At 43.5% G+C, this 27,824-nt stretch overlaps 1 protein-coding gene across 1 annotated transcript in view; it reads right to left on the bottom strand.

Annotated features, from left to right (window-relative positions):
• IGSF9 (immunoglobulin superfamily member 9) overlaps positions 1–27,824 on the bottom strand; it is a 121,248-nt gene that overhangs the window by 80,242 nt on the left and 13,182 nt on the right. The window contains exons 2-3 of the mRNA XM_067472673.1: positions 13,296–13,672; positions 275–466 (exon numbers count right to left, since the gene is read on the bottom strand). Of these exons, the coding sequence (XP_067328774.1) occupies positions 275–466; positions 13,296–13,353 (250 nt within the window). The 5' untranslated portion in view covers positions 13,354–13,672. The remainder of the gene's footprint in view (positions 1–274; positions 467–13,295; positions 13,673–27,824) is intronic.

Genomic DNA, 27,824 nt, shown 5'->3' with positions numbered 1-27,824 from the left:
GGCGGGGTACAAGAACCCCAAATAAATAAATAAATAAATAAATGATCACGTTACCTCTCTTCCATATGGACTGATATTGCCCTATAAACAGATTGCACTATGTAACATTTGAAAAAAATAAGTTCCTGGTTTGAAAGTGTTATTTCCTGTATAATTTTGCAGTTCCCAGAAGATACGAATCAGATGGAAACTCAATCTGAAACATAACATCTCATCTCAATTTCCTTGTTGATGCATGGGAGGAATGGAAACACGGGACGCAACCCCAACTCACCTACATACTCTGGATCCACGCGGGGAGAATAGAGGCCGAATTTGATGAAGATGGGGAGGAGGAAGCCGAAGCGCACCCACTCGATCACGTAGAGCGGGGGACTTGCCTCATTGGACTTCAGCAAGTTGCAGCCCAGGATGGTGCTCTCTCCTTTGCGGCCAATCACCGTGCGAGGCTCACCTTCCCTCTCACCTGCAGGTGGGTAATGGTGAAAAAGTATGGTGAATTGCACACGCCCAAAGGCTTCCATTTAGAAGTGTCCATGACCTAGTCCTCCAAACAGGCCTGTAGCGAGGGGGGGGGGGGTTTAGGGGTTCAACCCCCCCCCCCCCGAAATGTTTCAGATTTTTTTTTAAAAAAAACCTGGTTTACTCATGAATTTTAACTGGTTAACCCAATCCCCATGCTGCTAAGTCTATGAGATGCAAAAAATCAAGAGTCCCTCCAGAACTGCAAGCACTATCTCAAGCAAATATTAGCAATTTATTCAAACTGTCATTACTTGCAGCAATAGCCGATGTAGTTGTTCTGGTACAGCTGTACCAGGAGCTCCAACTTTATTTGCTTTGTATTAAATGTTTGCTTTCAGTCCTAGGTTTCAGGGACTCTGCAGATAGGTGGCTTCTTTGGTTGCAGTCATAGGGCAAGTCACCTGTCCATCATTGTTAAGTTTTGGTTCCGCCCCTTGCTCAGGGCAATTGGGAAGGGAAGGGAGCCATGTTTAGTTAGTCTCAGCAAGGAAAGCTTATGTATAGGATGTGTGCAAGCTTCACCTGTACAAAAGCTTCGATCCTTAAGACCTTCCGGGGGAGAAAGGTCTTAAGAGTCTCCAAAGAATTTCCAGGAAAACAGCCCTAAAGACCAAAGAACTCCAGCTGGAGAACATCTACTGCCTTGCTGGTAGGTCCACTCGGCGTTTGAGACGCAGTTCGACCCGGTAGCGGAGCCCACATCAGTAAGGGTTAGATTACAGTCAGCCTGGGAGAACTTAAAAAGGGGATTTTCCTTTAAAGAAGAAGTTATAGAAGACAGTTGCCTGTCCTTTGTGGGCAAGATTAGGAATTCACCAGTTGCCTAAAAGCTTGGAATCATTTGCTTAACTTTACTGAAGACAAGAGAAGTTTTTGTTTGATTGTTCATTAATAAAAGACTTTGTTGTACTTCTCAAGCCATCTAAAGACTGATTGTGGTGGAAACCTCTGAGAACTTCTCTTTAGGCCCCCTGGCTTCCCGCTGGGCAAAGGTTGCACACCCTGTTCTAAAGACAATTATTTACAGGCCCAGCGCACAACAGAACAGTAGTGAAGCCACCAAGTTGGGGGGGGGGGAGGGGGATGTTGAATGCTCTCATTAAGGAGGCCAGACTCGGTGGAGGTGGTTGACAAGGGCAGAGCTGCAGGCTATTGAAGGCTGCTCTGCCCCTTGCTGTGCTCTTTGCTTCAGCATGAGCTCGGAGGCAGGTTTCAACCTCCCCCTGCGAAATTTTCAAACCCCTCCCCCCCGAAAATTTCAACCCCTCCCGAAATTTTTTTCTGGCTATGGCCCTGCCTCCAAAGACCAATGTATGTGAGTGAAAAAGAGTGACAAGAAGAAGCAAGGAAGTACATTACAATTATTATTATTATTATTATTACTACTACTTGATACATGACAAGATCATCACTCTGATGGCTGTTGTATTGGATCACATGTTGGACATTTCTAGAACTGTGTGATTTCTAATTCATTACAATCAAAGAACATTCTGAACTCCGCCAACGATAGAATTGGCTCAAACTTCCCACATGGAATCCCCATGACCATCAGAAAATACTGTGTTTTCTGATGGTGTTTGGCGACCCCTTTGACACCCCTTTGCGACCCCCTCAGGGGTCCCGACCCCCAGGTTGAGAAACACTGTTATATTGGTTTTGCATTTTATATATTTTATTTCTGATTTTGTTATGCTTTTGTGTTATATTGTGTTACTGTATTTTGGGCATGGCCTCATCTCCCCTGGGGGAGATGGAGTGGGGTATAAATAAAGTCTTATTTATTATTATTATTATTATTATTATTATTATTATAAAAAAGAGAAGCAATTTATTAAATGGTTTTGAATCTCCCTGTGGAGAGAAAAGCAGGGTATAAATAAACAAAATAATAATAATAATAATAATAATAATAATAGAAATACATCTGAATATGTATCTTTTATAGAAATACATTTTAATATATGTTTTGTGGTATTTTACAATGTTTATGTGTTATTATTTATTTACTTACTTTTATCCTGCTTTTCTCTCACAAATTGAACTCAAAGCGGCAAATAAAATAGAAAAAAAACCCTCCAAACTACATAATACAGAAAACCATCATCTCACCAACTCGACATAACAATAAATTGTGTTTTATGAACAATCATGTAAGGTAAAGGTAAAGGTTTTCCCCTAACATTAAGTCTAGTTGTGTCCAACTCTGAGGGGTGGTGTTCATCTCCATTTCTAAGCCAAAGGACCGGTGTTGTCCATAGACACCTCCAAGGTCATATGGCCTGCATGACTGCATGGAGCACCCTTATCTTCCCACAGAAGCAGTACCTATTGATCTACTCACATTTGCGTGTTTTCAAACTGCTAGGTTGGCAGAAGCTGGGGCTGACAGCAGGAGCTCACCCCGCTCCCCGGATTCAAACTGCCGACCTTTTGGTCAGCAAGTTCAGTAGCTCAGTGGTTTAACTCACTGCACCACCAGGGTGCACAATTAACACAATTTACATGAATATAGATAGCATAAACATAATATAATATGTACATTGTATATACATATAATATTTATAATATTATAATGTAATGCAATATAATACTAGTAATAATAATACAATATTTATAATTATATCTTTACATCACATGTAATATTACTAATAATATTACAATATAATGGTATAGTGCAATATAGTAATACTGTATATCCTCGATTATAAGCGTAGTTTTTCAGCTCCCCTCGGCTTATACTCGAGTCAATGTTATTTTACTATTTTACTCTGTTATTAGTATTATTTTTATTGCATTTATTATTTTACTCTATTTATTATTATTATTATTACATTTATTATTTTACTCTTTATTGTTATTACAACATTTATTATTTTACTCTATTTATTATTGTTATTATTACATTTATTATTTTACTCTTTATTGTTGTTATTACATTAATTATTTTACTCTTTATTGTTATTACAACATTTATTATTTTACTCTATTATTATTTTTATTACATTTATTATTTTACTCCCTTTACTATTTTTGGAAGAATATGTAAGCACATTTACATTGAAGGTTAGAATAATGGTTTAATCAGAGTTGGACAGCTTTGTCTTAAATTACGTAAATCTACTGATGCCTCAATTAATGTAATTTTATTGGTATCGACTAGCCGTCCCCTGCCAGACGTTGCTGTGGCCCACTCTGGTGGTCATGGGGTTTGGTGGTCTGTGTGGGAGGTTTGGCCCAATTCTATCATTGGTGGGGTTCAGAATGCTCTGTGATTGTAGGTGAACTATAAAATCCCAGCAACTACAACTCCCAAATGTCAAGAATCTATTTTCCCCAAACTCCACTATTCCTGTAGAGTTTGGTCCAGATCCATCATTGTTTGAGTCCAGTGATCTCTGGATGTAGGTGAACTACAACTCCAAAACCAAAGGACACTGACCACCAAACCCTTCCAGTATTTTCTGTTGGTAATGGGAGAACTGTGTGCCAAGTTTGGTTCAATTCCATCGTTGGTGGGGTTCAAAATGTTCTTTGATTGTAGGTGAACTATAAATCCCAGCAACTACAACTCCCAAATGACAAAATCAACTTTTTTGAGTGAAGGACATGCATTGGGTTGTTAGGTGTCTTGTGTCCAAATTTGGTGTCAATTCGTCCACCGGTTTTTGAGTTCTGTTAATCCCACAAACGAACATTACATTTTTATTTATATAGGTTTCTATTTTGAAACTTACCAGTAGCTGCTGCATTTCGCACCCTCGGCTTATACTCGAGTCAATACATTTTCCAGTTTTTTTGTGGTAAAATTAGGTGTCTCGGCTTATATCCGGGTCGGTTTATACTCAAGTATATACGGTATATAATACTGATATTGTACTATACTAATAATATAATATATTGTATGAAAATATATATTGTAAGCCGCTCTGATTCCCTTCGGGGTGAGAAGACGGCATATAAATGCCATAAATAAATAAATAAATAATTCTGGGGCAGCCCCACATAAAGTGTGTTTGTTGTTCATTCGTTCAGTCATCTCCGACTCTTTGTGACCTCACGGACCAGCCCACGCCAGAGCTCCCTGTCGGCCGTCACCACCCCCAGCTCCTTCAAGGTCAGTCCAGTCCCTTCAAGGATGCCATCCATCCATCTTGCCCTTGGTCGGCCCCTCTTCCTTTTTCCTTCTACTTTCTCCAGCATCATTGTCTTCTCTAGGCTTTCCTGTCTCCTCATGATGTGGCCAAAGGACTTCAACTTTGTCTCTAGTATCTTTCCCTCCAGTGAGCAGTCGGGCTTTATTTCCTGGAGAATGGACTGGTTGGATCTTCTCGCAGTCCAAGGCACTCTCAGCACTTTCCTCCAACACCATAGCTCAAAAGCATCGATCTTCCTTCGCTCAGCCTTCCCTAAGGTCCAGCTCTCACATCCGTAGGTGACTACAGGGAAGACCATGGCTTTGACTAGGCAATGGATCTTTGTTGCCAGTCTGATGTCTCTACTCTTTACTATTTTATCGAGACTGGACCTTGCTCTCCTCCCAAGAAGGAAGCGTCTTCTGATTTCCTGGCCACAGTCTGCATCTGCCGTCATCTTTGCACCTAGAAATACAAAGTCTGTCACGGCCTCCACATTTTCTCCCTCTATTTTCCAGTTGTCAATCATTCTTGTTGATTCTTGTTGGTTTTTTGAGGTTTAGCTGCAACCCAGCTTTTGCGCTTTCTTCTTTCACCTTGATTAGAAGGCTCCTCAGCTCCTCCTCGCTTTCGGCCATCAGAGTGGTGTCATCTGCATATCTGAGATTGTTAATGTTTCTTCCAGCAATTTTCACCCCAGCTTTGCATTCATCAAGCCCCGCACATCCTTGCATGATGTGTTCTGCATACAAGTTGAAAAGGTTGGATGAGAGTCTGCAGCCTTGCCGTACGCCTTTCCCAATCTTGAACCAGTCTGTTGTTCCGTGGTCAGTTCTTACTGTTGCTCCTTGGTCCTTGTACAGATCCCTCAGGAGAGAGGGAAGGGGGCTTGGGATGCCCATCCCACCAAGGACTTGCCACAATTTAATATGATCCACACAGTCAAAGGCTTTAGAATAGTCAATGAAGCAGAAGTAAATGTTTTTCTGAAACTCCCTGCCTTTCTCCATTCTCCAGCGGATATTGGCAATCTGGTCTCTCGTTCCTTTGCCTTTTCTAAACCCAGCTTGAACATCTGGCAACTCTCGCTCCATGTATTGCTGTAAAGCGTGTTACAGTAGTCTAATCTGGATGTGACTAAGGCATGTACTACTATAGCCAGACAGGGCTTTTCAAGGTATGAGTGTAACTGGCGCACAAGCTTTAACTGTGCGAAGACCCTCCCAGCCAGGCGCTGACCTCCAGAGTCGGCACTGAGTCCTGGAGGACCCCCAGACCGCGAACGTGCACCTTCAGGGAAAGTACGACCCCGTCCAGAACAGGTTGCAGCCCAATACCTTGATCAGCCCTACAACTGACCAGTACCTCCATCTTGTTTACCTGTCATCTAGTCCATCACAGCCAACGGACACCAGTTCAGGGTCAGGATGGCATCCATGGCATCAGGTGGTAACGAGTAATAGCGTTGGGTATCATCTGCATACAGATGGCACCAAACTCTAAAACTCTGGATGATCTCTCCCAACCATTTCATTTAGATGTTAAACAACATGGAGGACAATACTGAATCCTGCAGGACTCCACAGGAAAATGGCCATGGGGTCAAGGAGGAGTCCCCCAGCACCACCTTCTGGACCCAACCCTCAAGGAAGGACCGGAACCATTGCAACACAGTGCCTCCTAGTCCCATTCCCATGAGGTGGTCCAGAAGGATACCATGGTCAATGGTATCAAAAGCCACTGATGGGAACTCAACCTTTCTAATGTCACAGTCCCCTAATACAGTTTCTCATGTTGTGGTGACCCCCAACGATATACTGTATATATTCGAGTATAAGCCTAGTTTTTCAGCCCTTTTTTAGGCTGAAAAAGTCCCCCTCGGCTTATACTCGAGTCAAGGTAATTTATTATTTTACTCTGTTGTTGTTGTTGTTGTTATTATTATTATTATTTTCATTTATTATTTTATTCTATTTATTATTATTACATTTATCATTTTACTCTATTATTATACATTTCTTATTTTATTGTATAATTGTTATTGCTACATTCATTATTTTACTCTTTTTATTATTATTGTTATTATTACATTTGTTATGTTGCTCTATTATTAGAAGGACACGTAAGCACATTTACACTGAAGAAGGTAAATAATCATTTAATCAGAGTTGGACAGTCTTATCTTAAATTACCATTTTTGTAAATATTCAAAAATATATAACCTACCGATTTCTCAATTAATGTAACTTAATTGGTATCTATTTTTATTTTCCAATTTACCAATAGCTGCTGCATTTCCCACCCTCGGCTTACACTCGAGTCAATCCGTTTTCTCAGTTTTTGTGGTAAAATTAAGTGCCTCGGCTTATATTCAGGTCGACTTATACTCGAGTGTATGCGGTAATTATTTTTGTTGCTACTTCATAACTGTATTTTTTCTACTGCTATGAAAAATATCTGATATGCAGGATGTATTTTCATTCACTGGACCAAATTTGGCACAAATATCTGATACGCCCAAATTTGAATCCTATTGGGATTGTGAGGGGATTGATTTTGTCATTTGGGAGTTGTAGTTGCTAGGATTTATAGTTCACCTACAATCAAAGAGCATTCTGAACTCTACCAACGTTGGAATTGAACCAAACTTGGCACACAGAACTCCCTTGACCAACAGAAAATACTGGAAGGGTTTGGTGGGCATTGACCTTGCGTTTTGGAGTTGTAGCTCTCCTACATCCAGAGAGCACTGTGGACTCAAACAATGATAGATCTGGACCAAACTTGGCACAAATATTAAAATGCCCAAATGTAAACACTGGTGGAGTTTGGGGAAAATAGACCTTGATGTTTGGGAGTTGTAGTTGCTGGGATTTATAGTTCACCTACAATCAAAGAGCATTCTGAACCCCACCAACGATGGAATTGAACCAAACTTGGCACACAGAACTCCCACGTCCAACAGAAAATATTGGAAGGGTTTGGTGGGCATTGACCTTGAGTTTTAGAGTTGTAGCTCTCTTACATTCAGAGAGCACTGTGGACTCAAACAATGATAGATCTGGACCAAACTGGGCACAAATACTCAAAATGCCCAAATGTGGTGGGGTTTGGGGAAAATAGACCTTGACATTTGGGAGTTGCAGTTGCAGGGATTTATAGTTCACCTACAATCAAAGAGCATTCTGAATCCCACCACCGATGGAATTGGGCCAGATATCCCACACGGAACCCCCATGACCAACAGGCAATGCTGTGTCTTCTTATGGTCTTTGGCGACCCCTCCCCCAGTGGTCCTGACCCTCAGGTTGAGAAATGCTGCTCTAGGAATCCTAAATGTGCATCATGAGCAAAACAGCATTTCCCTTCATCAGAGTACATTAAACAATGCTGTAGAGATTTGAAATGAACAGGTCCACATCTCAGTGGCAAAGTGTGTTTTACATAGGATACTAAAAGCTCCCCAATTGAAAGGATCAGGGAACACAGCCTACCTTATCTGATGCCCTACAGGTGATCTGGACTCCCACCTCTGGCCATGTTAGTTAATGCTGATGAGAGGTGAAGTCCAGAATATCTGGAGGCCAATGTTCTCCTCCAGAGGTATGGCTGGATAGGATTGCCATTGGCGAGAATCGCTGTCAGGCATAACTAAGGGAGATCATATTGCAGCTGGGAGCAATTTCATTGCAAACCAATCTGGTAGCGGTGTGCTGTGCAAAACAACCAAGCCTTCTTCAAGTCAGGAGCCATAAGGAGAGGCGGGTAATAAATTTAAATAATATAATAATAATAATAATAATAATAATAATAATAATCTTGAGCCATAAGAAGTGGGTAATACATTTTTAAGTATTATTATAATATTATTATTATTGTTATTTTACTGACACCAAAGCACAGTATGTCACAGCAAACGAGATCTCTATGCTGGATTCTGTATCATAAAACCACAAGTTGAACACTTCCCAAGCGTCTAGGACTGTGTGATGTATTTTCTTTTTTATATAATTGATTTTTATTGAAGTTTTCCTTTTAAGATCGAAAGAGTGGGAACAATCTCAGTGATAGTAAAGTGGGAAGATAGTTGAAGTGGGGGTTCAAAGTGGGGGCAGGTTGGGAAGAAATTGGGTAAAGGAAAGGGGAAAAAAGGGGGAAGAAGGGGGGATGGGGGGGGAGAGGGAAGGGTTAGAGAGTAGTAAATCTCTGGTAACTTCCGTTCGGTCCACAGAGGTTGTAGTTTCCAGTTTAGATGCTTCTTTTTGGTCTTGTTTTAATTCTTTACTCTGGATGAGTCTTGTAATTTAATGTTATATACTGATTATATTTTTTGTTTTTAAGTATTCTTTAAATTGATTCCAGTTGATTGGGTTCCTCTTGTCTTGATTTTCCAGTAGGCACGAAAGTCTGTCCATGTCCATAAAGTCTATAGCCTTCCTTATCCAGTCGTCATTTGAAGGTGTTTTCATTGTCTTCCATTTTTGGGCTATTAGTATTCTTGCAGCTGCTGCCAGATAGAAAAGAATCTTTTCCTCATTTCTCTTCAAATCCAAGTTTGTTATATTTAGTAGATAATATTCGGGTTTCATATCAAACTTTGTTTTTAGTATATTTTGTACATGTCTGTGGACCGATGTCCAAAATTTTTGCATCTCTTTGCAATTCCAGAACATATGGTAGTATGTTCCTACTTCTTTTCTGCACTTCCAGCATAAATTATTCTGTTTTTTATTAAATTTGGCTAGAACCGCTGGTGTCAAATGCCATCTATAAAATATTTTGTAGCAGTTTTCTACTATTGTGGTGGCTCTTGTTAGTTTTATTTTGCTCTTCCATACTTGTTCCCACTCTTTAAATAGTATGTTGTTGTTCATTCGTTCAGTCGTCTCCGACTCTTCGTGGCCTCATGGACCAGCCCACGCCAGAGCTCCCTGTCGGCCGTTACCACCCCCAGCTCCCTCAAGGTCAGTCCAGTCACTTCAAGGATGCCATCCATCCATCTTGCCCTTGGTCGGCCCCTCTTCCTTTTGCCTTCCACTTTCCCCAGCATCATTGTCTTCTCCAGGCTTTGCTGTCTCCTCATGATGTGGCCCAAGTACTTCAACTTTGTCTCTAGTTTAAATAGTATGGAGCGGTCTATATCCTTCGCCCATTTGTTCATGGTTTCCTTTATCAGTTCTCTCTCATTGCTCCACTCAAGAAACTTTTGGTATAGGATTGTGACCACTTTCTTCTCTCTTTTCATCACCTTGTCCCAGCACGTATCATTTTCATTAAAGCCTTTCTTTCGATCTTCATTGTAGTGCTCTTTGGCCTGTAGGTAGTGGAACCATCCTATCTCTTCGTCTGTTTGTTTAAGTTCTTCCATGGTTTTAAGGCGCCACATGCTATTGTCTTTTATCAGAAGATGTTTATATCTTAGCCATCTCTCCTTGGGTAACTCCCTGTGTGATGTATTTTCAAATGATGCACGCAGATCCAAGTCAGGTGGCCTTTTGCAGTTGACAGATCGTGATTTTGTCAATGTTTATTGTTTCCAAATGCCGGCTGAGATCTTTTGGCATGGCACCCAGTGCGCCAATGACCACTGGGACCACCTGGACTGGTTGATGCCAGAGTCTTTGCAGTTCTATACAATGCCTGAAAACAGCACTATTATTATTATTATTATTATTATTATTATTATTATTATTTACACCATGTAACAAAATTTGAATAATGTTCTGTTCCAGCTTTGAAAGTGCTATTCCCTGTTTTATTCTTCAGTACTTACTTTGAAAGTAGTCATTCTACTCCAGAAACTTTGTTTTTCTGGCTGCCACAAATTAGGTTGGACTGGCTGAGACTCGATGAGGTATCAATTGAAAAACTAAAGCAAAGTGTGCTGCAAGACGTCCAGCGAAAACGAAGTTCTGGCAATGTATTGTCGGAGGCTTTCATGGCCAGAATTACTGGGTTGTTGTAGGGTTTTTTGGCTATATGGCCATGTTCTAGAAGCATTCTCTCATGACGTTCCGCCTGCATCAGGAGAGAATGCCTCTAGAACATGGCTATAGAGTCCGAAAAAACCTACAACAACCCAAAGTTCTGGCAGTTTAATCAACGTTTCCCATGTTTTTATGATAGAACCAATTAGGAAATGACATTTATAACCCAGGAACAAAAATCGTGTTGCATAGTGTTGCTATCATTATCATTATTATTAGTAGGTAAAGGTAAAGGTTTTCCCCTGACATGAAGTCCAGTCGTGTCCAACTCTGGGGTGTGGTGCTCATCTCCATTTCTAAGCCAAAGAGCCGGCGTTGTCCATAGACACCTCCAAGGTCATATGACCGGCATGACTGCATGGAGTGCCATTATCTTCCCGCCAGAGAGGTACCTATTGATCTAATCACATCTGCATGTTTTCGAACTGCTAGGTTGGCAGAAGCTGGGGCTGATAGCGGAAGCTCACGCCGCTCCCTGGATTTAAACCTGCGACCTTTCGGTCAACAAGCTCAGCAGCTCAGCGCTTTAACCCACTGCGCCACCGGGGGCTCCATTTTATTATTAGTAGTATTATATTAATATTACACAGGAGCTTTTTGTTGAATTCCAGGGCCAGAGAAGCAGATGGCGAAACGGAAGAACTGCCTGCCTTAGGGGAGCATGCTTGCTCATCAATGTTTAACATTTACACTCATGACCAGCCACTGCCAAAAGGAACAGAGAGCTTCATTTACGCTGACGATCGTGCCATCACCATTCAAGAAGGGAGCTTTGAAATGGTGGAACAGAAGCTCCCTGAAGCTTGAGGTGCCCTGACTGCCTATTACAGGGGAAACCAGCTGATTCCTAATCTACCAAAAACACAGATGTGTGCTTTTCATCTTAAGAACAGACAAGCATCTCGAGTTCTGAGGATGACCTGGGAAGGAATCCCACTGGAGGACTGTCGCACACCCAAATACCTGGGAGTCATTCTGGACTGTGCTCTGACTTACAAGAAGCACTGCTTGACTATCAAGCAAAACATGGGTGCTGGAAAAAGATGATACGAAAGCTGACTGGCACAACCTGGGGATCACAACCAGACACAGTGAAGACATCTGCCCTTGTGCTTTGCCACTCTGCTGCTGAGTACGCATGCCCAGCGGGGAATACATTTCACCACCTTTAAACAGTGCATGTGGCTCTTAATGAGACATGCCGCATTATCACAGGATGTCTATGCCCAACACCACTGAAGAAATTATACTGTTTAGCCATTATTGCACCACCTGACATCTGTCGGGAAGTAGCAGACAATAATGAAAGGACCAAGGCAACCAGACATATCCAGCCCATCCTCTGTTTGCATATCAGCCAGCAAGCCAGTGCCTTAAATTAAGGAATAGTTCTCTAAGGTGGCCTTCTGCAGCTGGTAATTTTGTCAGCACCGATTGTGTTTAAGTGCAGGCCAAGGTCTTTGGGCACTGCACCAATCATCACCTTGACTGGCTTGGGCCAGAGTCTTTGCAGTTCAATTTTTAAATCCTCATTATTGTGTCAGCTCTTCCAGTTGTTTCTCTTCAATCCTGCTGTCACCTGGGATTGCAACACTGACAATCCATATTTTGTTGTTATTATTATTATTATTACACATTATGTCACAGCAAACAAGATATATATGCTGGATTTCGTATCACAAAATTACAAGTCGAACATTTCCCAAGCTGTGTGATGTATTATTATTATTATTATTATTATTATTATTATATTACTAGCTTGGGGACCCAGCGCTGCCCGGGTAATTTGAGAAAGGAATTGTGCGCCAAGGTTGGTCTTTATCAGTTTTTTATGTGGCTCACAGTGCTCTCAGGAAGTTAGTGAAGGTACTGCGAGTCCCATCGTTCATGGTCCATCGTTCTCCAAAAGAGCACCAGGATGTAGAGTGGGTCATTGTGGCTCTGTGTGCCAAGTTTGGTCTTGATCAGTCATTGGATGAGTGTCTCTGGAAGTGAGTGGAGGTACTTCAAGTCCCATCATCCGTGGTCCATCCTCCTCAACACCGCACCATGATGTAGAGTGGGTCATGGGGATTCTGTGTGCCAAGTTTGGTCTTGATCAGTCATTGGATGAGAGTTGCAGCGGTCTTGGGAAGTGAGTGGATGTACTTCAAGTCCCATCATCCATGGCCCACCCTCCTCCAAACAACAGTAGGATGTAGAGTGGGTCATGGGGGCTCTGTGTGCCAAATTTGGTCTTTATTGGTCTTTGTTGGGGGCCACAGTAGTCTGTGGGAACAAAAGAGTGGGAAAGTACTACAAATCCCATCATACTTTGTCCGTCCTCCCCCAAACTTCACCAGGATGTAAAGGGGGTCATGGGGGTTATGTGTGCCAAGTTTTGTCCAGGTCCGTCACCCGTGCTGGTCACAGCAGCCTGTGAAAGTGGCAGCCCTCCGCATACAAACACTGACTTTTATTATATACATAGATAAATAGATTATTATTATTGCTATTATTATGATATTCGATTGTGACTGATAGAGGAAGCTGAATATAGTTGCCATTATAGAAAGATCATCATATATAATCCCTCCACTCTTTGGACAAAACTGACCATGACATCCTCTCATCATCCCCTCAATGCACGGCAATGCAAAGGCCTTACCTTCAGTGCATCTGCTGCAGACCAGGGCGAGGTAAACAATCCATAAACACCAATTCATAGCACAACTGCCCTGGCCAGACACCCCACAGCACCGCCAAGAAGGGTCCTCTTCCCAAGGCGCTCTGCTCCCGAAACCACAAGGAAAATGGGGAAATTGGAGGAAGGGTCAAGTGGTCCTTGGGTGCCGGGTCCCTTGGAGACCAGGAGACACCATTGGGCAGCTCTCCGGGACCTTTGCAACGGTGTCTTGTGGCCAAGCTCTGTTTCTCATCTCCGCAGAGCAGCCTTCAGTCGTCCCACCTCAAGGACATCGCAAGAGAAGGGCTACGGCAGGGAAAGCATCCGTCAGGCAACTCCTCCTCAGCATAGACCCAGACCTGCTGGAGCCAAGTTCCAAAAAGAAAAAAAGACTTAATATGGGAAACTTCAAACAAATGCATGAAACGCCCCACATTTTTCTCAATTCAGTGTTGCTAGATGATTTGAACTACCACCAGGGGCGGCTCAACCCATACGCAAAGTAAGCATTCGCAGTATAGTTGATTTTGCCCAGGGGCGCTCTTGAGACGCTCTTGGGGGAAAACAGACCTTGACATATGCGAGTTGTAGTTACTGCGATGTATAGTTCACCTACATTCAAAGAGCATTCTGAACTCCACCAATGATGGAATTGAACCCAATATGGCACACAGAACTCCCACGACGAACAGAAAATATGTATCAGTAATTGGTTGGGGGGGGGGCAAAATACTGTTTGCTTACCGTTGAAAATTACCTAGGGGCACCTCTGCCTAGGGGCTACCTAGGGCCACCCATGATACCAAGCTCTTGGAAGTTTTCAGAGTTCGAAGGCCAGTTGTCTTTCTTTTCCCAAAATTCCCAACTAGATGCTTCTGAGAAGCCTATAAGCAAAAAAGTCCAGGGCCTAGACTCAAACCAAGATATCATTTTTACACATTTTATGACAGCCATCAGAATTGTTTACGCTAAAAAATGGAAGTTGAAAGATTCGAGTACAATAGAAGAATGGCTAAATAAAATATGGGATATAAAGGACATGGACAAATTGACCTTTTATTTGAAAGATTACATGGGAAAATCAATAAGAAGAACGGATTGGAAACACTAGGTTCTTGTGGGTTTTTTTCGGGCTATAGGGCCATGTTCTAGAGGCATTTCTCCTGACGTTTCGCCTGCAGGAGAAATGCCTCTAGAACATGGCCCTATAGCCAATCCAATGTATTGTCGAAGGCTTTCATGGCTGGAATCACTAGGTTCTTGTGGGTTTTTTCGGGCTATAGGGCCATGTTCTAGAGGCATTTCTCCTGCAGGCGAAACGTCAGGAGAAATGCCTCTAGAACATGGCCCTATAGCCCGAAAAAACCCACAAGAACCTAGTGATTCCAGCCATGAAAGCCTTCGACAATACATTGGATTGGAAACAATTAGAAGATTTTATGATGACCATCTGAGAATGTGGAGGACCTATACTCAGAGGCGGCCCTAGGTAATTTTCAACGGTAAGCAAACAGTATTTTGGCACGCCCCCCCCCCCCCACAACCAACCAATCATTGATATATATTTTCTGTTTGTCGTGGGAGTTCTGTGTGCCATATTTGGTTCAATTCCATCATTGGTGGAGTTCAGAATGCTCTTTGATTGTAGGTGAACTATACATCCCAGTAACTACACTTGCTCCCTTGCCTGGCCCGCTTTGGGTCTGGAGGCGTGCCTGAAGACCCCGGCATGTGCACCAAAAGTCATCTCTTCTCCTGACTTTCTCCTCAGCCATTGGGACCGAGAGAGAGAGAGAGAGAGAGAGGTGGAGATGCCCACCTTTCCTGAAGGTAGGCACAAAAACAAAGGAGGGAGCGGAGGTGGGAGATACCTCCAGCCGGAGGGGCTCTCTCTCTCTCTTTCTCTCTCTCTTGATCCCAATGGCTGAAGAGAAAGTCAGGAGAAGAGCCAACTTTTGGTGTGCACGCTGGGGTCTTCAGACACACCTCCAGACCCGAAGTGGGCCAGGCGCGGCGGCTCCGCCCTTTGGCCCACCTGCGGATTGGGGAGAGGAGAGGAGGCGAGTGGAGCGCCGGGGGATCAGGAAAGGGAGCCGGTCATGGGGAAGGGATCGAACACGGAGAACGATTGAGTACCGGCTCTGCTCGCACACCCGGTGGCCGGGTGGAGGAGGAATGAGAGGGGCTAGGCAAGGCTCAAGGGCCCGGCCCCTTTGGGAAGAGGACTGCCCGGCAGCGAGGCAAGAAAGCCGAGGTTCCCCCTGGACTGCTAGGGCTGTTGTGAGCCAAGGGGGCACTCTGCAAGTGGCGGTCGAGGGGCATTTACAGAGGCCCCTCTGCGCCCCTGGCAAAAAAAAGTGTTCTGCGACCACTTACTTCGCGTAATGGATGAGCCGCCCCTGGGGGCAAAATACTGTTTGCTTACCATTGAAAATTACCTAAGGGCACCTCTGCTCCCATGATACCAAGCTCTTGGAAGTTTTCAGAGTTCGAAGGCCAGTTGTCTCCCTTTTCCCAAAATTCCCAACTAGATGCTTCTGAGAAGCCTATAAGCAAAAAGTCCAGGGCCTAGACTCAAACCAAGATATCATTTTTACACATTTTACGACAGCTGCCAGAATTGTTTACGCTAAAAAATGGAAGTTGAAAGATTCGAGTACAATAGAAGAATGGCTAAATAAAATATGGGATATAAAGGACATGGACAAATTGACCTTTTATTTGAAAGATTACACGGGAAAATCAATAAGAAGAACGGATCGGAAACAATTAGAAGATTTTATGAAGACCATCTGAGAATGTGGAGGACCTATACTCACCAGAGGTATTGAAAAAGAGCAAAACAGAAATAAAATAAATTGAGGAAAACCTATCTAAAAGATGAGCCGCTAGAACAAAGAAGAAATAAACATACACAAAAAAGGAGATGGAGACGTCGAGAACCCTTCCCCTCCTTATTCTTACCTTGCACTTTCCTAACCTTCAACTCCGACCCATATTTTTCCATTCCCTTTTTAAAAAATTATCCCTCCCCTATCTTTCCATTCCCATACCTATTCTGGTTATTCCTAGAACTCCCCTTCCCCTATATTTTTATGCATAATTTGAAAAAGGTTAGTAAAAAATTAAGAAAAAAAACATGAGGGGGGAGACAGTGATGAGGCTTGAGGAGTCTGGTGAGCCTCTCAGTGATATGGTGTATTTTCGTCTCCAGTAGGCTGCATATTTCTCGAGCCATCCCATCCTGTCTGGAAATGACGGCTTCTGTACCTCTAAGAAGGGAGTCGCCTACTACTAAGTCGCCTACTACTAAGTCGCCTACTACTAAGACCTGTTTCCTTTGAGGATTGACAGGGTCTCTTTTGTGTAGGTATAAAGTGTTGTCCTCCTCGACATCCCCGGTGCATTCGTCAAGGAAAATCCATTGAGATTTGTCCAAGAGCCTATCATTCTCCTGAGTGTGTGGAACATCTGCATGATTGTGTACATGTGAATGTTATGAAGTGTTGTCCCAGTCAGGGCTATCTCCCATGCACTGATCAAGGAAGATCCACTGAGCAGTATCTAAGTCTTGTCAAAGGCTTTCATGGTCGGAATCACTGGGTTGTTGTAGGTTTTTTCGGGCTATATGGCCATGTTCTACAGGCATTTTGTCCTGACGTTTCGCCTGCATCTATGGCAGGCATCCTCAGAGGTAGTGAGGTCTATTGGAACAAGGAAAGTGGGTTTATATATTTGTGGAATGACCAGGGTGGGGAAAAGAACTCTTGTCTGTTGGAGCTAGGTGTGAATGTTTCAACTGACCACCTTGATTAGCATTTGATGGCCTGGCAGTGCCTGGGGCAATCTTTTGTTGAGAGGTGCCTGATTGTTTCCCCTCCGTTGTTTTGGTGTTGTTATTTTAGAGTTTTTTTAACACTGGTAGCCAGATTTTGTTCATTTTCATGGTTTCTTCCTTTCTGTTGAAATTGTCCACATGCTTGTGGATATCCGTGGAGTACCACAGATATATAAATCCACTTTCCTAGTTCCAATAGACCTCACTACCTCTGAGGATGCTTGCCATAGATGCAGGCGAAACGTCAGGCCAAAATGCCTCTAGAACATGGTGGACATATAGCCCGAAAAAACCTACAACAACCCAGTATCTAAGTCATTGTGATGTTGTGTTTTCTGGTCAGGTGTTAGTTGTGTAAGAATTTGGGATCTATTGTGTAACTGCAGCTGAGCAGAAGTATTCTGAGGAGGTTTCCTGGTCCTATATCTCTTTGTAAAGATGATATTCCTCCAAGCCTAAGGGTTGTCCACCTCTGAAGTTATCTCATCATAAGCCTCCCCATAATGTTGATTTTGGTGTGATGTGGTTTGCGTGTCTAGAGCGCTGAGCTGCTCAGCTTGTTGACCGAAAAGTCACAGGTTCGAATCCGGGGAGCGGCATGAGCTTCCGCTGTTAGCCCCAGCTTCTGCCAACCTAGCAGTTCGAAAACATGCAAATGTGAGTAGATCAATAGGTACCGCTCCGGCGGGAAGGTAACGGCGCTCCATGTAGTCATGCTGGCCAAATAACCTTGGAGGTGTCTACAAACAAAGCCAGCTCTTCGGCTTAGAAATGGAGATGAGCACCAACCCCCAGATTCAGACACGACTGGACTTCATGTCAGGGGAAAACCTTTACCTTTACCTATTTGGTGAAGATGTAATTTTTATTTATTTTCTTTGTATCAAAAGCATTGCATAAATTAGTATAAAAAACGACAAAAATAGAAGGAGTGCAGGTGGCTAAGTATCTTTTGATCAATTATGGGCAACAGCAACGGCAATGTCTGTAGCCTCCAACAATACTTCCTCTATACATGAGGCAGGGCACAATGGACAAGCATAGCGATGCGGAGTTGTCTGTTCTGCTCCACGGTCACACAAGGTGTGAGATTCTTTTAGGTCGTTCCATTTTGCCAGGTTGTCTTTTGATCTGCCCAGTCCGCTTCCGAGTCTGTTCAGGGACTTCCAGGTTGCCCATTCTTGGTTTGCCCCTGGAAGAAGACCCTCTCTTGTGGGGGGCCATCCTGGTTTAGCTGCCCAGAGGGATATCCTTGCTGTTGCTGGAGGAACGCCAAGAGGAGTAGTAGTTCTCATAAATGTATTGTCGAAGGCTTTCATGGCTGGAATCACTAGGTTCTTGTGGGTTTTTTCGGGCTATAGAGCCATGTTCTAGAGGCATTTCTCCTGACGTTTTGCCTGCATCTATGGCAAGCATCCTCAGAGGTAGAGGTCTGTTGGAATTAGGACAATGGGTTTATATATCTGTGGAATGGCTGGGGTGGGGCAAGGAGCTCTTCCCTGCTGCAGCCAGGCGTGAATGTTTCAGCTGATCACCTTCATTAGCATTTGAAGGCCTGGCTGAGCCTGGGAAAATCTCTTGCTGGGAGGTGTTAATCTGTGCCTGGTTGTTTCCTCTCTGTTGTTTTGCTGTAATTTTAGAGTTTTTTAATACTGGTAGCCAAATTTTGTTCATTTTCATGGTCTCTTCCTTTCTGTTGAAATTGTCCACATGCTTGTGGATTTCAATGGCTTCTCTGTGTAGTCTGACATGGTGGTTACTGGAGTGGTCCAGCATTTCTGTGTTCTCAAATAATATGCTGTGTCCAGGCTGGTTCATCAGGTGCTCTGCTATTAAAAACCTCTAAAATTACAACAGCAAAACAACAGAGAGGAAACAACCAGGCACATCTTAACACCTCTCAACAAAACATTCCCCCAGGCTCAGCCAGGCCTTCAAATGCTAATGAAGGTGGTCAGCTGAAACATTCACACCTAGCTTCAGCAGAGAAGAGCTCTGTGCCCCACCCCAGTCATTCCACAGATATATAAACCCATTTTCCTATTTCCAACAAACCTCACTACCTGAGGATGCTTGCCATAGATGCAGGCGAAACGTCAGGAGAAATGCCTGTAGAACATGGCTCTATAGTCCGAAAAAACCCACAAGAACCTAGTTCTCATAAAGCTTTTCCTTGATTTGAGTCTACTGAGAGGAGGCTAGTAGCCATGCAATGGGTGCCTTTCACAGTATTCAACCTTATTTCTCTCACATTTAGCACCAACGTCTCACATGGGGGGGCGGGGGGATGGCAGCTAGCTTGTCACTTGCTAAGATGTAATTGAGTAGTTGTTGCCTGAAGAAGCTGAACATGCCACAGCTTGTGCATGAGACGGGAAGGTTTTGTGTTTGTTCCATCTGCAGACTGCTCATAGAGCCCCCTTTTGTGTGCTTGTTTTATGTTGTTTTCTGTATGCTCCATTTCTTTTAAAACCCTGTACCAGATATATCCTACCTTGTTCATGCCCAGCGTTTATTTTTTAATTTTTAATTATTACATTTGGCCCGGCCATAGGTTTTTAAATCTTTTATTGGTTATTGTTTATATGTGATGTATATTAATTCTATATACATAGAATTAATTCTTTTAGGTAGTGCCATTTTGCCAGATTGTCTTTTGATCTGCCCACTCCGCTTCTGATAGAAATTCTATATACATAGAAATGTATAGAAATTCTATTTACATAGAATTACTAACTAACAAAATGAAGTTCAACAGTGAGAAATGCAAGATACTCCACTTTGGCAGGAAAAACGAAATGCAAAGATACAGAATGCCTGGCTTGAGAGCAGTACGTCTGAAAAAGATCTTGGAGTCCTCGTGAACAACAAGTTAAACATGAGCCAACAATGTGATGTGGCGGCAAAAAAAGCCAATGGGATTTTGGCCTGCATCAATACGAGCATAGTGTCTAGGTCCAGGGAAGTCATGCTCCCCATGCTCAATTTTGCTTTGGTTAGACCACACCTGGAATATTGTGTCCAATTCTGGGCATCACAGTTCAAGAGAGATATTGACAAGCTGGAATGTGTCCAGAAGAGAGCGACTAAAATGATCAAGGGTCTGGAGAACAAGCCCTATGAGGAGCGGCTTACGGAGCTGGGCATGTTTAGCCTGAAGAAGAGAAGGCTGAGAGGAGATATGATAGCCATGTATAAATATGTAAGAGGAAGCCACAGGGAGGAGGGAGCAAGCTTGTTTTCTACTTCCCTGGAGACTAGGACACGGAACAATGGCTTCAAACTACAAGAGAGGAGATTCCATCTGAACATGAGGAAGAACTTCCTGACTGTGAGAGCCGTTCAGCAGTGGAACTCTCTGCCCCGGAGTGTGGTGGAGGCTCCTTCTTTGGAAGCTTTTAAGCAGAGGCTGGATGGCCATTTGTCAGGGGTGATTTGAATGCAATATTCCTGCTTCTTGGCAGGGGGTTGGACTGGATGGCCCATGAGGTCTCTTCCAACTCTTTGATTCTATGATTCTATGATTCTATTCCCATGCTCTATTCCGCTCTGGTTAGACCACACCTGGAATATTGTGTCCAATTCTGGGCATCACAGTTCAAGAGAGATATTGACAAGCTGGAATGTGTCCAGAAGAGAGCGACTAAAATGATAAAGGATCTGGAGAACAAGCCCTATGAGGAGCGGCTTAAGGAGCTGGGCATGTTTAGCCTGAAGAAGAGAAAGCTGAGAGGAGATATGATAGCCATGTATAAATATGTGAGAGGAAGCCACAGGGAGGAGGGAGCAAGCTTGTTTTCTGCTTCCTTGGAGACTAGGACGCAATGGAACAATGGCTTCAAACTACAAGAGAGGAGATTCCATCTGAACATGAGGAAGAACTTCCTGACTGTGAGAGCCGTTCAGCAGTGGAACTCTCTGCCCCGGAGTGTGGTGGAGGCTCCTTCTTTGGAAGCTTTTAAACAGAGGCTGGATGGCCATCTGTCAGGGGTGATTTGAATGCAATATTCCTGCTTCTTGGCAGAATGGGGTTGGACCGGATGGCCCAGGAGGTCTCTTCCAACTCTTTGATTCTATGATTCTATGAATTCTATTGCATTTATTGTTTTTGTTTATTGCTTTGTTTTATTGATGTGTTATTGGGCTTGGCCTCATGTAAGCCGCTCCGAGTCCTTTGGGGAGCTGGTGGCGGGGTATAAATAAAGTATTATTATTATTATTATTATTATTATTATTATTATTATGCAGGGGTAAAGGTGTGGATTAGTGAGGGTGTGAGTTCGCGTGCGCAACTAGGCAGGAATCCTCAGAGGTTGTGAGATTTGTTGGAAACGAGTCAAATGGAATTTATATACCCAGAGGCAGTCCTAGGCAATTTTCAACAGTAAGCAAACAGTATTTTGGCGCCCCCCCCCCCCCCCCAACCAATCATTGACATATATTTTCTGTTCATCATGGGAGTTCTGTGTGCCATATTTGGTTCAATTCCATCGGTGGAGTTCAGAATGCTCTTTGATTGTAGGTAAACTATACATCTCAGTAACTACAACTCGCATATGTCAAGGTCTATTTTCCCCCAAGAGCCCCTGGGCAACATCAACTATACTGCGAAAGCTCACTTTGCGTAATGGGTGAGCCGCCCCCGTATATACCTGTGGAATAATGACCAGGGTGGGAGAAAGGACTCTTGTCTGTTTGAGGCAAGTGTGAATGTTGACATAGCACTGCATGCCTTGCAGCTTCAAAGTCTGGCTGGTTGCTGCCTGGGGGAATTCTTTGTTGGGAAGTGTTAGCTGGCCCTGATTACTGTCTAAAACAGGGGTCTTCAAACTAAGGCTGGGGGCCAGATATGGCCCTCCAAGGTCATTTACTCGGCCCACACTCAGGGTCAAGCTAAGTCTAAAATGACTTTTTTTGTCATGTCAGGAGCGACCTGAGAAACTGCAAGTCACTTCTGGTGTGAGAGAATTGGCTGTCTGCAAGGACGTTGCCCAGGGGACACCCGGATGATTTGATGTTTTATCATCCTTGTGGAAGGCTTCTCTCATGGCCCTCGCTCAGGGTCAACCTAAGTCTAAAATGACTTTTTTTTTGTTGTGTCAGGAGCGACCTGAGAAACTTCAAGTCACTTCTGGTGTGAGAGAATGAGGAGCTGGAGCTGATAGAGGGAGCTCATCCTCCTCTCCCCGGATTCGAACCTGCGACCTGTCGGTCTTCAGTCCTGCGGCACAGGGGTTTAACCCACTGCGCCACCAGGAGCTCTGAAATGACTTGAAAGCACACAACAACAACAACAACAACAACAACAACAACAACAACCCTATCTCATTAGCCAAAAGCAGGCCCACACTTTTCATTGAAATACTAATAAGTTTATATTTGTTAGAATTGTTCTTCATTTCTAATTATTGTAGTGTTTGTTTTGCACTACAAATAAGATATGTGCAGTGTGCATAAGAATTCATTCATTTTTAAAAAAATATATAATCTGGCCCTCCAACAGTTTGAGGGAGTCTGACCTGGCCCTCTGTTTAAAATGTCTAAAATCAGAACAGTAAATAAAGAGCAACACTCAAAAAACAGGGGAACCCCAGAGAGGAAACAATAGCCTTGCAGCTTCATTGCCTGGCTGCTTCCTGCTGGAGGGAATCCTTCATTGGAAAGTGTTAGGACATTACACAGATATATAAACCCCGCTTGCCTATTTTCCAACAGTCCTCACAACCTCCGAGGATGCCTGCCATAGATGTGGGCAAAACGTCAGGAGAGAATGCTTCTGGAACATGGCTAGCCAGGCCGGGAAACTCACTCCAAGATTAATTGTCCACTTAGCTCACTCTTGTTCCAAATCTTATTAATGTTTTGAAGACTGCATAAACTGCGAACTCCCTGAAAGAAACCAAAGTGTGGTTGCAATAGTACATCCCTTCAATGTACTCTTGGGATAAGAGGAGCACCCACTGCAACCTTGTGAGAGCCATCTCCAGCTCTGGGCTGCCTAAGAATCATATTCTCTCTTGTACCATTCTCTTAGATAAGAACAGCTTCAAGAGTCATATTTGGATAAATGCTATTTGCAAAGTATGTTTATTTTTGTAATTACTGTTTGCACTTTGCATGTGTTCTGCAGCTTCTTCCTCTCAATAAATGAGAGGTTTGGGACACGGATGGCTCTCGATCATTGAATCATAGACTTAGAACAGTGTTTCTCAACCTGGGGGTCGGGACCCCTGTGGGGGTCGCGAGGGGGTGTCTGAGGGGTTGCCGAAGACCATCAGAAAATACAATATTTTCTGTTGATCATGGGAGTTCTGTGTGGGAAGTTTGGCTCAATTCTATCATTGGTGGGGTTCAGAATGCTCTTTGATTGTAGGTGAACTATAAATCCCAGCAACTACAACTCCCTAATGTCAAAGTCTATTTTCCCCCAAACTCCACCAGAGTTCACATTTGGGCATATTGAGTATTCATGCCAAGTTTGGTCCAGATCCGTCATTGCTTTAGTCCACAGCGCTCTCTGGATGTAGGTGAACTACAACTCCCAAACTCAAGGTCAATGCCCACCAAACCCTTTCAGTAATTTCTGTTTGTCGTGGGAGTTCCGTGTGCCAAGTATGGTTCAGTTCCATCATTGGTGGAGTTCAGAATGCTCTTTGATTGTAGGTGAACTATAAATCCCAGCAGCTACAACTTCCAAATGTCAAAGACTATTTCTCCAAACTCCACCAGTATTCACATTTGGGCATATTGAGTATTCATGCCAAGTTTGGTCCAGATCCGTCATTGTTTGAATCCCCAGTGCTCTCTGGATGTAGGTGAACTACAACTCCCAAACTCAAGGTCAATGCCCACCAAACCCTTCCAGTAATTTCTGTTGGTTATGCAAGTTCTGTGTGCCACGTATGGTTCAGTTCCATCATTGGTAGAGTTCAGAGTGCTCTTTGATTGTAGGTGAACTATAAATCCCAGCAACTACAACTCCCAAATGACAAAATGAACCCCTACCCAAACCCCACCAGTATTCCAATTTGGGCGTATTGGGTATTTGTGCCGAATTTGGTCCAGTGAATGAAAATGCATCCTGGATATCTGATATTTACATTATGGTTCATAACAGGTGCAAAATTACAGTTATGAAGTAGGGAGGAAAATAATGTTATGGTTGGGGGTCGCCACAACATGAGGGACTGGATTAAGGGGTCGCAGCATTAGGTAAGTTGAGAAACACTGACTTAGAAGGATTTCCCAGCACATCTGCTAAGAGCCCCCAGTAGTGCAATGAGTTACACCTTGCAGCTTCAAAGCCTGGCTGGTTGCTGCTTCCCCCAGGCAGGAAGCAGCCAGGCTTTGTAGCTGCAAGGCCATTCAATGCTAATCAAGCTGGCCAATTGCAACATTCACACTGGCCTCCAGCAGACAAGAGTTCTTTCTCCCACCCTCAGGGGCAGCTCAACCCATTACGCAAAGTAATCATTTGCAGTATAGTTGATTTTGCCCAGGGGTGCTCTTGGGGGAAAATAGACCTTGACATATGCGAGTTGTAGTTACTGGGATGTATAGTTCACCTATAGTTCAAAGAGCATTCCGAACTCCACCAATGATGGAATTGAACCAAATATGGCACACAGAACTCCCATGACGAACAGAAAATATATATCAGGGATTGGTGGGGAGGGGGGGTCAAAATACTGTTTGCTTACCGTTGAAAATTGCCTAGGGCCACCTCTACCCACCCTGGACATTATTCTATAGGTACCGTATATATTCGAATATAAGCCAAGCCAAAAATAAGCCGAGGCACCTAATTTTACCACAAAAAAGTGGGAAAATGTATTGACTCGAGTTTAAGCCGAGGGTGGGAAATGCAGCAGCTACGGGTCGATTTCAAAATATGCATAGATACCAATACAATTACATTAATTGAGGCATCGGTACATTAAATGTTTTCGTTTACATAGAATTTTAATATAAGATAACTCTGATTAAACCATTATTCTCACCTTCTTCAATGTGAATGTGCTTACATATCCTTCCAATAAGAGAGTAGGATAATAAATGCAGTAATAATAGAGTAAAGCAATAAATGTAATAATAACAATAATAACGTAAAATCAATGTAATAATAATAGAGTAATATGATAAATATAATAAATAATAAATGTAATCAAAATAATAATAATAGTAACAACAACACAGTAAAATAATAAATCACATTGACTCGAGTATAAGCCGAGGGGGACTTTTTCAGCCTAAAAAAGGGCTGAAAAACTAGGCTTATACTCGAGTATATACAGTATATAAACCCCACTTGCCTAGTTTCCAACAGACCTCACAATCCCTGGGGATGCCTGCCATAGGTGTTGGCGAAATGTCAGGAGAGAATGCTTCTGGAACATGGCCAAACTCACAGCAAGCCAGTGATTCTGGCCATGAAAGCATTTGACAACACATAATTGCAATGTGTTTTGAACCTGAAGATCATTCGAAAGCGTACGCCAGAAGCGGCTTTGTTGGTATTATATTTGAGGACTGTCAGCATGCCAGGAAAGGCTTGTTACGCACTGTATTATATATACAGAATTGGTGGGAAGCCAGTGATGATGCACATGAGACGTCCCAACTGGAGGCTTTTGGTGAAAATTTTCGAATTTTGCTCTCCTCCAAATTGTTTTGGTTTTTTCCCCTCCATGGGTGGCATCGCGTTTGGAGAAGCTCCTACTTGCAAATCCATTTGACCCTTGTACACCGAAGCAGATGCAGTTGCCTTGAATGTAAATAAGACATCCGATCATATGTTGTGGATATAGAAGCTGGAGGCATCGAAATGCAGGAGTACCAATATAGTATTGTCTTTAATGCTTAGAAGGAGATTGGTGCCAGGAAAGTCAACTTGTTTTGTGGATAGTCCCAGCGTCAGGTTGACGGAAGAGCGGAAATATGAAAATCCTGGTGAAACTTCCAAATGATTCCTGAACATGACTCCAATGTAGTTGGAAACTGTATTATGGTATGTAGTCATATGATGCAATTTAACTGCATTGCGCAGCATTATATGAGTCTACACATATGAGTCTATGGGCAAACCAAGGCCAGGGGCCGGATGCGTCCCCTTGGGCTCTTTTCTCAGGCCCTCCTCTCTTTCACCAGCCTATCCTTCCTTCCTTCCTTCCTTCCTTCCTTCCTTCCTTCCTTCCTTCCTTCCTATCCTTCCTTCCTATCCTTCCTTCCTTCCTTCCCTCCCTCCCTCCCTCCTTCCTTCCTTCCCTCCCTCCCTCCTTCCTTCCCTCCTTCCCTCCCTCCCTCCCTCCCTCCCTCCCTCCCTCCCTCCTTCCTTCCTTCCTTCCTTCCTTCCTTCCTTCCTTCCTCCCTTCCCTCCTTCCTTCCTCTCTCTTTGTCCTTCCATTCCACCATTTTGTCCGTCCTTCTCTTTCCTCCTTCCCCCCTCTTTCTCCCTCCCTCCATTCCCTTCCACGCTTTCATCCTTCCCTCCCCTTTGTCTTTCCCTCTCTTTTCTTCCTCCTTACCTCCCTCTCTGCTTCCATCCTTCCCTTCCACACTTTCTTCCATCCCACTTTCCCACCCTCTCCCTCTTTCTCCTTCTTTTCTTCCCCTTTGTCTTTCCTTCTCTTTCCTTTATCCTACCTTCTCTTCCTCCCTTCCTTCTTTTTCCTTCTTCCTTCCCTTCCTTCCTTCCTGTTACTTTGTTCCTTCCATCCTTCCCTTCCACCCATTCATCCTTCCTTCTTTCCTTTTGTCGTTCTTTCCTTCCCTCTTTCTCCTTCCATCCTCCCCTTCCTCCCTTTTGTCTTTCCTTCTCTCTTTTCTTCCTCCTTACCTCCCTGTCTGCTTCCATCCTTCCCTTTCACTCTTTCTTCCTTCCCTCTTCCTCCCCTTTCTCTTTTTCTTTCCTTTTGTCTTTCCTTCCCTCTTTACTTTATCCTTCCCTTCCTTCCTTCCTTCCCTTCCTTCCTCCTTCCCTTCCTTCGTTCCATCCTTCCCTTCCACCCATTCATCCCTCCTTCTTTCCTTTTGTCTTTCTTTCCTTCCCTCTTTCCTCTCTCTTTCCCTCTCTCCCTCTTTCTCCTTCCATCCTTTCCTTCCTCCCTTTTGTCTTTCCTTCTCTCTTTTCTTCCTCCTTACCTCCCTCTCTGCTTCCATCCTTCCCTTCCACCCCTTCTTCCTTCCCTCTTCTCCCTTCTCCTTCTTTTCTTCGCTTTTGACTTTCCTTTACTTTATCCTTCCCTTACTTCCTCCTTCCTTCGTTCTGTCTTTCCCTTCCCTTTGTCTTTCTTTCTTTCCTTCCCTCTTTCCTCTCTTTCCCTCTCTCCCTCTTTCTCCTTCCATCCTTTCCTTCCTCCCTTTTGTCTTTCCTTCTTTTCTTCCTCCTTCCCTTCCACCATTCCTTCCCTCTTTCCCCTCTTTCTCTTTCTTTTCTTCCCTTTTGTCTTTCCTTCCTCTTTCCTTTATCCTTCCCTTCCTTCCTTTCTCCTTCCCTTCCTTCATTCCATCCTTCCCTTCCACCCATTCATCCTTTCTTCTTTCCTTTTGTCTTTCTTTCCTTCCCTCTTTCCTCTCTCTTTCCCTCTCTCCCTCTTTCTCCTTCCATCCTTCCCTTCCACCCCTTCTTCCTTCCCCCTTCTCCTTCTTTTCTTCCCTTTTGACTTTCCTTTACT

Source organism: Anolis sagrei, chromosome 12 (assembly GCF_037176765.1).
Source record: "Anolis sagrei isolate rAnoSag1 chromosome 12, rAnoSag1.mat, whole genome shotgun sequence".
In the NCBI taxonomy this organism is placed as follows: Eukaryota; Metazoa; Chordata; class Lepidosauria; order Squamata; family Dactyloidae; genus Anolis; species Anolis sagrei.
The sequence above is the reverse complement of the archived record's forward strand: the minus strand, read 5'-3'. Positions and strand labels throughout refer to the sequence as shown.